Source organism: Mus caroli, chromosome 2 (genome assembly GCF_900094665.2).
Source record: "Mus caroli chromosome 2, CAROLI_EIJ_v1.1, whole genome shotgun sequence".
In the NCBI taxonomy this organism is placed as follows: Eukaryota; Metazoa; Chordata; class Mammalia; order Rodentia; family Muridae; genus Mus; species Mus caroli.
Window position 1 is genome coordinate 143,031,634 of NC_034571.1, and position 13,397 is coordinate 143,045,030.

The 13,397-nt window shown below is 47.9% G+C and overlaps 1 protein-coding gene across 2 annotated transcripts in view; it reads right to left on the reverse strand.

The window, feature by feature from the left end:
* The window catches only part of Ninl (ninein like), a 76,242-nt gene that overhangs the window by 27,781 nt on the left and 35,064 nt on the right, over positions 1-13,397 (reverse strand). For both annotated transcript variants that reach the window (XM_021156253.1, XM_029473962.1), the window contains exons 4-9: positions 11,026-11,198; positions 10,535-10,601; positions 7,283-7,473; positions 6,227-6,379; positions 2,358-2,522; positions 385-521 (exon numbers count right to left, since the gene is read on the reverse strand). In XM_021156253.1, coding sequence (XP_021011912.1) covers positions 385-521; positions 2,358-2,522; positions 6,227-6,379; positions 7,283-7,473; positions 10,535-10,601; positions 11,026-11,198 — 886 coding nt within the window. The remainder of the gene's footprint in view (positions 1-384; positions 522-2,357; positions 2,523-6,226; positions 6,380-7,282; positions 7,474-10,534; positions 10,602-11,025; positions 11,199-13,397) is intronic.

Genomic DNA, 13,397 nt, shown 5'->3' on the forward strand with positions numbered 1-13,397 from the left:
CCTGCCTCTGCCTCCCGAGTGCTGGGATTAAAGGCGTGCGCCACCACGCCCGGCAAGTTCAAATTTTAAAACATAATAAAAGTGGCTGAAGGAGTTCCTGGACATACGGATGTCTAAGCATGTCCCCATATTTAAGGATACACTTGTAGTCTTTAATTCTGGGGACACATAATGCAAGCAGTAGCAACAGTAAACAGCTACAGGCCCTCAGGCCTCCTCTGCTCTCTTCATTTGAGTTTAATTTACAGGGACAGGAGAGCAGGAAACAGGCAGACCAGGAATCACCAGAGGAGACAGAGGTAAGGCACAGGAGATACAACCTGAAGTTCTTGGGAGGTGGACCCCACAAGCAGGACTTTATCCCATTCCCTTGTGGGCTCTTACTGGTGGTAGCTCAGTTCCTGGCGGTAGCAGGCCAGGGCTGCCTGCTGGATGACACCATCCACAGTTAGCAGTTCATTGTCAAGGGCCCAGGTCAGCTCCAAGAGGTTCACCTTCTCATCCACACTGAAGTCCAGGCTCTGGAATCAGGAAGCCCCAGAAGGCAAGGCAGAGTGAGAGACTTCTCCAAGTGTAATCTCTTGCCCTGTGACAATGCAGGGGCCCATACCCACAGTGGCCACTACAGCAAGCACCTGCCCCTTTCCTGTCCGCAAGGGTCTCTGGTTGTTGGGGTGATCTTTCTCAACCTCAGTAACTCAACTGGGCTGTCAACATTGGGCTTCTTCATCATACTATAGTCCTCAAGATCCCATTACAACAGTGGGTACAAATCAACATGGACAGAGGTTTTCTGCCTAATCAAAGTACAAGCTGCAGTAAGGAGCATAGCCCACCTCAACACACCACATGGACTGAAGAGGAGAACTGGGGAGTGGGTCCCTTTCTCCCTCTGAAACCAACAGTTTTAATTACTAAGGTAAGCCTTTGGCCGACCCATGTGGAGAGGAGAGACCAAAGTCCTGATATAACCACCTAACACTTGACATCCAACTCCTTAGGGCCAGTCAGGCCCCTGATAGGCTCTTTTTTATGTGAATGAAAAAGTCTCAGTATATAACCCACAAACCAGGCAAGAGTGCTGGGAGCCCCTTGCAAAGGTCCCCAGATGGACCAAGGTCGGAAAAGTTAGAGAACTATGTCACAGCAACTGTTTCTTGTCTAAGTAAAAGGGAGACGTCAAAACTACCCGGGAGAGCTGTGGAGCTGGGTCAATGGCAAAGTACTTGCTCGTAAGCGTAGGAACCTAAGTGTGAATGTTCAAGTAAAGCTTGGCGCTGTAGCTCACAGCTGCAATGCCAGCGCTCTTTCTTAGGGTGAAATGAGAGGAAGGCAGGAGGAGTCCTCAAAGTTCACCAGCTAGCTGGCATATGCGCTTATGGACAAAAGAGTTCCTCTCAAACAAAATAAAAGGCAAGGACTGATACCTGAAGTTATCCTCTGAGCTCCACATGTGCACCATGGCATGTGCACCATGGCATATACGCACGCATGCACACACACATGCACAAACAAACCAAAACCATAACCAAAATGAATAAAGCTAGACGATGGTTTGTGCCTCTGTTTCTAGAACTCATAGGGTAGAAACAAGAGTATTTAAAACAATAAAAATGTATAGCTTCAGGAATTAACTACACAGAGCAACATCAGCCTAAGCACAGAAGTTGAGATATGGACAGAAATCACAGAAAAACCTACTTGTCCACTCGCAAGGAAGGACTGCATAAACCAATAGTGACACAGTATGATACCAACACTAAGAAAATTAAGCTAGAATGTGTAACACATTTGTCTATGTTTGGAAAAATTCTACCAGAGGCTCACGTGCATGTGGGTGCACATTCACAAAAGGAAGGCTGTGTTGTTGCTCTTCAGATGCAACTCTCCTAGACTTTTATTTGTTTGTTTGTTTGCTGTTGTTGTTTTGAGACAAGTTCTTTTATTAGCACCTAGGGTTTTCAAGTAGGTTAAGCTGGTAGGCCTTAGAGCCAAACTCTGAGGATCCTCTTGCCTCTGCCTCGTCAGGGCTGGGATTACAAACACTCAGCTCCTCATGCATTTGTATCTAGTATTTTACCAACTGAGCCATTCTCCCCAGGCATCCTTGAATGGATATTTCCCGACTGCTTTCTCTATGTTTTAAAGTTTCAAATTAAAATTTCCTACATTTTAATTGCAAAAAATTATGAAAAAATATTCCCTTTAGGGGCTCCTATGCATGGAGTGAAATACTGTCAGCACATGCTCTGCTGCATTTATCTTCTGTGGACACGTGGCCCCCACATCCCCTGCTCAGCCCCACAGTGCCTTAGAACGTTATACAACAGGGCAGCCATAAACAGTGAGTTGCAAACCTGCAAGATCTCCCTGCCATTCTGAATGCCCTCCTGGGCCCATGCGGAGATGACCTGCTCGGGAAAGGCAAAGCCACTGCCATCGTCGACACTGGAGAAGAGGCGCAGGCCTGAGCACACAGACACGAGGGACGAGGTCGTGGTGGTGTGGCAGCCGCTCTCCTCCTGCACATCAGGAAGGAAGATGCTCTGAGCACTGAGGCATGTTAAGATTGGGGTGTCTGTGCACACTAACAAATGTCTCACCTTGACAGCCTGTGTTCAGTATTTTGCCTTCTCATGGAAGCCTAAAAGAAGAGAACGCATACCCACAATGATCCGCAGCCCCCTTCCCTAGGGAAGACACTTGGCATAGCTTAGGGTTTACCTGGGATAACAAGGTCCGGCAAGGGACAGAAGTGCAACCGCACCTAGTCCTTGGACCCCAGCCCCTGGTCTTGCAAGGATTCTTGGATACTTGCTCCTATTTATCACTGTCACCTCATACCTGTGAGGCCTGTGCCAGCTCTGGCAAACAAGCCATCATGTAAAGAGGACCCATAAAGGGACCTGGCCATTCCTGTCTTTGTTAAGAAAGTACCAGGAAAACCCAGGTAAGGGAGGAAGTGACAGATGGGCTCAAAGGGGCAGAATAGCTAAAGCAGAACTCCGCATTTTCCAGAACTCAGTCCCATAGCCCAGTTGTACTAGGCTGTAGCAGTACTAGGGAGGATTATGAGATAGGAAAGTCTCCCAGAGGGAAAGCTACCTGTGAGGCTTCTCTACCTCCTGAACCCAAGGGTGAGAATGATTTCCTACCCTCTCCTGTCCCACCTGGGGCTCTTCACAAGTCTCCACTGTAAGGAACCTTGGAACTGAGGGAGGTAGTACTTGCTGTATACTAGGGAACACCGTGCACCCACTGCACCCAGGACCCACTCCCTGCTTCAGGAAACAGACGGGCTGTTGTGAACTCCCCTCACCACCTGCAGCTCCTCCATCTCCTTTCTCTTTTCAAGATTCCCAGGCTGAAACGCTTTCTCCAACACTTACCAGCCTGTCTTCTCCCCTTCCTAGCTTGCCCTTTTCTTGGGCCTCAGTCTGACAACTCTCCCAGAGCAGCCTGCAAACCTTTCATCAGAGTGCAGCATTCTGGGCAGGGCATGCTAGAGGTTCTCTTGACTCCCACCATTCCTGCAGCTCCAGTGCCCCTCTTGTCCAATACACCACCAGCTCTTTCAGCTGGCCCAACCTCTCCAGCATGCCCAGGGAGAGAGTATTTGCTGAGAGGTGTGGCTGTCTCTCAATCCTTTTGTTTACAACAAAGCAGACATCTTGTTCCATTTACAAAGGGAGAGAATGTCTCTGCTATGTTTACTGACCCACCTGAACACAAGCTCTGATACCCAAATGCACTGAGGAATTGCTAGTCCCTCCTCTGGATCTAGAAGAAGGACGTGGTGGAGGTGAATCCCTCTGGAGCTTGCCTTCCTGGAGCTGGCACAGTCACATAAAGCCACCAGAGTCCACATGGGACATGGCAGGCTCAACCTTGCAGTCAAGCTGGTCACTTTGCTGAAGTCCTTGAGTCTTGAATGTTGCCCAAAGTAAGAGGCAGGCATGAAACAAGAAACATCAGGAGGACAGGAATCTGGTGTCTTACAGACTAATCCTCTCCTTGTCTTGGCAGCATGTGCCACAAGTGCACAGTGTATGTGCATGCACAAAGTATGCAGAGTGAGTGTGGGCATATGTTAATATATGTACATATTTGTATACAAACTGTGAGCACACATGAATGTGTGCCATGTATGTAAACACACAGTAAGTTTATACATTTAATAAATAAATGTCTGCTGTGATTATGTATGTTTACGGTAGGTACACACCTGCATTTGATGTGCACATATGTATACACATGTACAGTGGATAAGCAAATGTTTATCTGGTTGTGTATGTACAGAGCCTGAACATATGTTTATAGCAGGAGCACATAGAGTAAGATGTGTTTATATACAATGAGTAAGTATAGTGGATGTGGACATATCTATATGGGTGTACATATAGAACCTTTGTTCTACTGTGTACCTACAATGGTTGTGCATATAGAGAACCTGTGCTTGTCTTCAGCAGATGTGCACATACAGGAGATGTGGAGTACACAGTAGGTACACATATACAGGAATGTGCACAGGTCAACACTGAGTGGTGCACAGAGACATCGCAAATCTATAGTGGGTACCTGTGCACTGTAGATGTGAATGTGCACACATTCAGTGCATGTGTGGATGTGTACGCATGTTTCTACCCTGGGCGATGCATGTACAGAGCCTAAGCACATCTATATATAGTGGATGTGCAGGCACAGTGGATGCCATGTGTCTTCATGAAGTTCTCATGTCTAGAGAGGGTACACACATAGAGAACCTGAGCATGTCTAGAATGGGTGTACATACAGAAAATATGTACATAATTGGTAATGAGTGTATAGTGAACATACATGTGTACAAGTGGTGAGTGTTTAAAGTGTGTGCACAGAAGATACACATATAAAATGGATGTGCCACATCTACAATAGCAATGCAAGTATGGTGGATGAGTGTGCACTCAGTAAGTTGTGCGTGTCTAGATGATGTGTGCACAGTGAGCACAGTACAGTATGTATGAATGCTGCTGTATGCCTGTGCTGTATACCTGTATGTAGTTTGTGAGCAAACTGAATAAGGTGGGAAGATGGTCCAACATCCACAGTGCCAGAAACATGGAAGCAGGTCACCAAGTGCAGGGAAGGAAAGAAGTAAGGTATACAGAAGGGAGCTGTAACGTCTACAACATTCTAGACCATGACCTCTGCCATGGATGAGGCTACTATGTGAAGAGGCAACTTCCGAGAAGCACATGGGACCCACAGCCCTCCTTACATGCTAGCCTGTGGTGTCTAGACAGTTGCGGGGTCTTGTAGGAGGAGGTTCAGAGACTCTGAGGATACTATTTGATAACATGTGCCAGTGATACCAAAGCACGAGAAACACGTGGCCTCATTCAGAGGGTGTATCCAGCTGAACCAACACTGAATATGGCTTGTGTGTGTGTGCGGGGGGGGGGGGTAGTCTCATCTTCAGGCTCTCAGACTTGCATTTATGTGTTTATATGTGGTGCTAAGAATGGCCCAGAGCTTGTTCTTGCTGGGAAAGAATTCCACCACTCCACCACAGCTCCACACTCAGCTCCTGGTATTTCTGACTCGCAGGGCTGTTACCATTCTGTAGTGTCTGCCTTGCAGATCCCCACTGACTCAGTCAAAACCTCAGATTCTCAAGTGCATCTTGCCCATAGCAGTGCCTGTCCCCAGAGCTAGCCTGTGCTATGTCCTGATGCTAATAAAACAAAGGGTTGGGCCAGTCACCAGTGGGCAAAGTGGCTTAGACAAAATAAAATTCACAACTTCAGGTCAGGAAAAATAATCCACAGAGGAAAAATCTCAGACAAGTCATACTACTCTACAACCCATTTCTAGTGCAGAAAGGGAGAGGGAGACAGCAGTCTCACTGAAAACCATAACTCGGTGGCACATAGAGAGAACAATCTAAGGAACGGCTGTGTTCCCCATATCGCATTATTCTCTGATATTCCTGATGTACGTACGAGCTCAGACTGCTTCCATTTTAGAGATGAACACAGAGCTCAGAGAAGGTAAGACACAGTCAGGAATGAGCACCACCAGACAAGCTCAAGGCCCAAGAGCACTGCACACACACAGGTGTGTGCACATTTACACAGCTTCTATGCTCAGTGCCGTGACACTGGCACAATCATCAGCCAGCACCCTCATCTGGCAAGGAGCAACACCAACTACTGTTGGTGTGTGACATCTAATTCTCCCATTTTACCTGATAATGAGACCAAAGCCTGTTTGGTTTGATCAGACTGGAAGATGCTGGAAGCGAAGGAGGCTCATGACCAAACAGGCCAAGCTGAAACTCTGCAAGACTCACTCTGCCATCTCCATCTTGGTCCAGTTTGCTGAACAGTTCTTCAAGTTCCTAGACAAAAGCCAGCACCCTTCAGGCCTGGAGAGCCACCTTGCTCTGTCCCTCTGGCTCCAAGCACCCACCTAGGGCTCTTAGTTTATCTAAAGATTAAACTGTCTATCGAGCTGCTTTACAAAGGCTGCTTCGGCTGGTTTGTTTGGATACTCCCGTCTTGCCAGCTGGGAGGGGGCAGCATCTGAGCATCCTAGCTCTAGAGATACTCAAGTATCCACTGGGCCAGGGCTTTGCTGGAAACCCAGCCTGAACCTTAGAGTTCATGGTCCAGCAAGGATACCAGGTAGGAACAACAACAGGTGGGAACCTATGGTATCACCACAGCCACCTTCCTGTCCAAGTCTTCCCAAAAAACTGGTATCTATACCTCTATACCCGGGGTGTAGCAAGGCTCATATGCTGGGTTGGGCGGGGCAGAAGAAGAAAGATATTTGGTTCAGGCAGAAGGACGGCTGGAAGTGAAACTTTTAGAAGCAGCTGAGACCCGCAATGGCAGCTGAGAGTTTATGAGGATGAATTATGTGGGTGAAGATGGACTCTCAAAGGTATCTCAGAGTTTTAGACAATGGCACCAGGAGCCATCAAAAGATCTGAGATTGCCAGGTGTGGTGGTGTACGCCTGTAATCCCAGCACTTGGGAGGCAGAGGCAGGCGGATTTCTGAGTTGGAGGCCAGCCTGGTCGACAAAGTGAGTTCCAGGACAGCCAGGGCTATACAGACAAACCCTGTCTCAAAAAACAAAAACAAAACAAAACAAAAAACAACAACAACAACAAAAAGATCTGAGATTACAAATTGCAGAAGAAAAACTGCTGTCTGAAGGTGAACTGGTTTTCCAGGCTCAGTACTCAATGTGACCGCTACACATACCATGACACTGAGGTGGCCCCAGGCCTTCACCTGTTTCTCAAGACTGTGGAGCCCGATGCTTCGGCAGACCACAGCCAGCTCCTGCTCATTCAAGTGACCACTGCTTCCAATCCCCAGCTCATGCCAGATGCCCTGGACCAGGTTCTCAGGAGTGCTGAAGGAGGGGCTACAGGATTTCCGGAGTGTCCCAAAGACCTCACAACCCCAGGATCGCAGCTGGCCTGAAGCAACGGAGGGTCATAGTTAAATGTTGATAAACAATAACAATAAAGAAGCCATAACTTAGGCTTATGGGCATTAGTTACTTTCATAACTCAACAAGTAACATAAAAGCCATGTCCTCCATGGAGAGCCAAGCTGGAGTATTCCAAATGACACCATGGGCTGGGCAGTAGAAAGCACACCAAAGGGCCTGTGGCCAGTGCAGCCTGACCCAAGACACAGACTGCAGGGAATTATCCCAGTGCTGGGGATTTCTGTGTGCAGAACAATGAGTCCTAGACTTGGTCCTTGGCCTCTAAGTGGGCTAGTGTCTTTTCAGCTCTACAAATGCATCCACTGGGCACCTCCCCATTCTTTACAGGAAGTATGGGGCTGGGCACTCTGCAGCCAGAAGAGAATTCAGTTTGTTCAGCCAGCCCTAGCACCTCTTTCCTGGTCACTGAAGCCCAACACATGAGCGTCTTTCATCACTGACCTCTCCAAAGGTTTACAGCAACTTCCTGCTGCCCTCGGTCTCACAGGTCTGGCTCTAAAGGGCCATGCAGTCTGCGCCCTACTTGCTTACTGAAGAACATGTGGCGTTCATGGTCTCTCTTCTCCCCTTGTCTCAAATGACTGCCTTCAGTGTTTTGGCTTTCCAACATTAGGCAGTTTAAAAACACAACTCCAAATTCTGGTATTTTTTTCTTCCACCAATACCCAGGGGTCTGTAGCCTCTCTGCAACCTCAGAAGCCTTGAGACAGCTTTCACCAGCAGAACATAAAAGAAGTCATGCTGTGTGATTGTAGGATAGGCTCCCATAACATAGGAGATCAACAGCGCAGCGGGCCAGACCTTGCATGAGGAGACCGGAGCCATTATGCTATGAGGAAGCCGTGCTGAGAGGGCCTTTGATTCAAAGGCAGTCTACAGCTGAGCCACAGACCAGCTATGTGAGTGACCTTCCCATCCTCCCATGGTTCAGGACTCAGCCTTCATGGATCTCAGCACTGAACCATGCTACCCACCTCCTTCAACTTTTCCTAAGCACTACAATCCCCTTCCCAGAGAAGCTCTGCAGCAGCATGAAGCACTTGGCTGCTGTGGCCATCAAGGCCTGGTGTGAACCTCACTCTTATTCATAAGCTCATCAAAAACCCTCTGCATGAGCCTCGGGTTGCACTAAGTAAGAGTTGCTCAGACTGCCTTCAGCCTGTCGAAGGGGTCAGAAGGGCCTAGGTTATTGTCCCCTGGACAGTTCCTCAGGGCCTGCAGAGTGTTCAGGCCCTGACACCCCCATGCTGCCAAGCTACTTTTATCACTTCTGTGGCATGACTGGTGTTGGCAGCTAATTGCATATTGTCTTCTTGCTTTCAAATTGTTTGCCACTAACCTTGGTATTATCTCCCCAGTTAAGTTCCAGGAGTCAATTCATTTTTTATTAGTGTGTGTGGTGTGTGTGTGAGTGTGTATGTATCTGTCTGTCTGGTCTGTCTATTTGCATGTGTTCACTGATACACATACATGTAACACATGGAGATGTCAGGTGTCTTAATCACTTACCACCTTACTCTCCAGGACAGAGTCTCTCACTGAGCCTGGAGCTTACTGACTGGGCTAGCCTAAGTAGTCAGCAAGCCCTAGGGATCCCAGTGTCTCTACCTTGCCAGTGCTAGACTGTAGCCTCCCATAAGCCTGAAGAGGCTGAGCCAGGCTTGACCTTGTTGCCACTAAGGAGATCACCTAGGGTGGAGCCTGCCTCCCTGGATCACTCTATTGTTCTGGCACTGCTGCTTGCTGCTACTTGCTGCCTAGCTGTTCTGGAGCCTACACGTGGTCACCTGCAGCTGGGCTCCAAGGATGATTTGGCGGGAATGGGCTTTCCCCTCTCCTTTATAAAGCGTGTCCGCCATTAAAAATTTGAACCTTCCAGCAACCACATGGTGGCTCACAACCACCCATAATGAGATCTGATTCCCTCTTCTGGAGTGTCTGAAGACAACTACAGTGTACTTACATATAATCAATAAATAAATCTTTAAAAAAAAAAAAAAGAACACATTTAAAAAAAAAATTTGAACCTTGAGCAGACTAGTTGTCTTGGTTTTGTTATTTCTCAACCCGCCTAGGCTCCTTCTTTTCTTCCAGATTTCAAGATGCCCTCCAGGCTCGAACCCGGACATGAGAGCCACAGGCCATCCCCAACACTAGATGTCAGATGTGGGCTGACAAACCCAACTTTTTGTATGAGTGCTGGGAATCTGAATCAGGGTCTCTGGTTATATAACAAGCACTCTACTCAGTGAGCCAACCTAGGATTCCTAAGCACTATTTCATCATCTCTCATCACAGAAGCAACATAGGCAAGCAGGAGTCTGAATAAATCTATAGAACCTCTGTAATGTCTCCTAGAGTACTACTATGAAAAACTTTGTGTGAGTTTCTGTACCCGCAGGAACATGTAATGCAACTGCCATCGCAGAAAGGTGCTGATGGAGTCCACAGCCAGGTCATGCCTGTGCACCCAGTGGCTATTTGGAGCTCAGCATCACACACAGACAACAGCACTTCTGATGGCCAAGAGCCCCTGGTCCAGCTGTACTCTCCGGATGCTCACGTACCCATTCGCTCCAACTGTGGATCTTTGGTTGCTATGCCAGTCTCTTCAGGAGCAGAACCATGTGCTACCCGCTGCTGGAGGAAACTCAAACCCTGGTAGGGTCTGAGACTACCCCTTCACAGCACAAGAGACTGCAAGCCAGCCAAGCAGATCCCTTTGGCCTAAGAGTAACACTTGTCGTCTGGGTCTACACTGGAACTAACTGGCCATGATTAAGAGCAGCAGCACCCTGCAACATTGTCTGGAAGCCTCTGTCTCTGCAAGTGGTAGTCTTGGAGGAAAATGAAGACCAGGTGACTGCCTCTGGGGCTATGCCAACATTTCAACCATCTCTGGAGGAGGAACCTACGAGGGCCTCACACACACACAACATGCAGTTCTTTAAGACATTGTCCCCTCCAACAATCTGGCTCTCAGAGCTCTAATCAGGCACAGCAGGAAATATGAAGCTATGGCTTACCTTGTGCTTCAAATAATTCATTCTGAGGTTCTTTCGCACTCTCAGCATCTTCATCTGACTTGAGGCTCTATAAAAAAAGGGAAGAGAAGGATGTGAGTGCCCCAATGGGTGATAGTGGATGAAACATCAGGAATAAGCCCAAAGGATGTTGGGGTAGTAGGGGTCACTAAAGATGTGCTCTGGGCTAGCACCCCCAGGCTGAAACTCAAAAGGCTGTGGTCCCACTAAGCAGAGTCTTTGTAAAGACTAACACCTCTCCAAAGCCAAGGGTTCAGACATAAGGTTGGTCATGAGCCTTGTTCTTCATACTCTGGCTCCTTAGCATAAACTACCAGCAAGCCACACTGAAAATACAGAAAGCTCCTGCATCCCAGAGCAGAATCCAGCCAGCTTTGACAGGAGTTGCCCACATTCCACCTATGGACAGTGACAAATTAACAATTACTTCCCTAATGTTTGGCAGTCTAAATGGGAAGGGCTGGCTGACTGACCTCCACACTTTCCAGAGATGCAGAGCGTCTCAGCGGAGGCTTCACGATGCCCTTGGTCTGCTGTTCTGATCCATATTTGATTTCAGTGGCAGAGTCACCGAGCTCAGGTAGGCTCCGACGGCCATACCACTTAGAGCCACTCATGTACTTTGGAGGGACAGCACAGGAAGTAGCTGGAAGGAGAAAAGGAGACAAGTGGCGAGGGGATGGCTATGAAGCAGGCTGTGGGCCCTGCATGGTGGCACGACCCTCCCTTAGAAGCTGGACGATTAACCTCCAGTGTGGCTCACAGACACTGTTGAGCACCTGCTGGTCTCGAGGACACTGATCAGCTGATAGTGGATGTGCTATTACTTGAAACAAAACTGGGAAAGTCAGGTTAGGCAAGGCCGCTCCTACTGAACACCAGGTGCTCTTTACAGTTTCTCAAGTACATTTTGGTTTTGTTTATGGAGTGAGACACCAACAGTCCAAGAACACATAGCTAAAGAACTGAGGACCATTCCCCATAACTCAGGGTTGCAGCCTGTGCCCCAACAAGCCAGGCTCAGCCACCATCACAATAAGCCAAAAAAGAGCCAAGTTAACAGTGGAAAGCAGATACATTCAATGTGCCCACATTAAGAACAGGGACAAATAGACTCAGTGACCCCCGTCCTGTGAGAGAGAGGTACCCACAGTGTCTTTAAATTTATCACTAGTAAGTCTATCTTCAGGGTCCTGTCTCGAGGTTAAGGTTTAACTAGAAGGCAAGAGATATGCATAAACTGCACTCCCGATCAAGGTATGGTCCTGCCTCTTCTGTGACCCATCACTGTTTTGACTCTAGTCTCTTCTGCAAGGTGGTCTGACAAGCTGTCCGCACTATGTGAAATCCTTTTGCTTTCCTAGGGACAAGATCCCCCTTAGTTCATACCAGGAGTCAGTAATTTCCTTCCCTCAGTATGAGATTTCTGGCAGAAATCCCAACTCCCTAGGTGCTTTGTTTCAATGGTCCAGATAGCCAGAGTGAGGGTCACATGTGGCTCTTTAAAAAACCCTCACTCTTGCTAGGTATGCTGGTTACATCAGGACACCAAACCCTTGGGGCTAGAAAGTACTCCATAGGCAAGCACGAGCCACAGGTAAAAACACACTCTGCAATCCTGTGCAGTCTGAAGGTCCAGGACACCTGCAGCATGGACTGTGGTCTCCAGACTGAAGGGAATACTCTCCACCCAACACTTCCTTGTGGCTCCTTCTTCCTCTGATCTGCTCAGCTACACCATCCTAACTAACATGCGAGGGGAGCACAGAAAAGGCCATAAGACAAGCAGTCACGGCTTAGGCTGTGGGTTCAGGAGAAGTCAGGATCAGGATTCTGAAAGAGTGTAGCTACAGAGGTGGATGTGCCAGCTGAGATCAGCCTGGCCATGGAGCTGAGGAACCCTCATGTATAGCAGATATGTCTTGGGTTTTATCGAACAGAAGGCAGCTTCATAAGGCCAAGAGCTACCTCGCCTCTTCCCTCTGTGCTGATCCTAGGACCGCCCGAAGAGAGATCTGGGTGACCTGAATGCAGGACAGGAGTTGGAGATGAGGAACAAGACTTGGTGAGGTCAATGCTAAGTCCCACTCTGGATGTGCCAAATGTGAAGTGCCAGGGTAGCACTCAAGGTGTCTGAAAACCCACAAGATTATTGCTGGAGCACATTACCAGTCCTCAAGAGCATTGCATGTTACGTTATCCACACACACAGAATAGGCATTGGCCAGGTATAGTGCCCTTGAAGGGACAAAAGTCATGGGATATGTTGAAAGGAAAAGGTTCCACATCCACAGAGAAATCAAGAGACCATATGAGACAATGCCCTGAGGCCAGAGTCAATTCTCCACAGGCAGAGAGGGAAAAAAGGGCCACACAGTAAAACGTCAAGCAGGCCAATCACTCTTTTTTGAGAGCTTTGGATACTCTCCTTAAGACCATGAAAGCTGGGGCTGGCAAGATGGCTCAGCGGATAAGAGCACTGACTGCTCTTTAGAAAGTCCTGAGTTCAAATCCCAGCAACCACCTGTAAAGAAACATACCCCTTCTGGTGTGTCTGAAGTCAGCTACAGTGTACTTATGTATAATAATAAATAAATCTTTGGGCTGAAGCAAGCAGGGACTGAGTGAGCAGAGTTGACCGGAGCAAACAGAGGTCCTAAAAATTCAATTCCCACAACAACCACATGAAGGCCCACAACCATCTGTACAGTGTACTCACAATAAATCTTTTTTTTTTTTTTTTTTGGTGATCTTTGTCTTTTTTTTTTATTACGTATTTTCCTCAATTACATTTCCAATACTATTCCAAAAGTCCCCCATACCCCCCCCCACTTCCCTACCCACC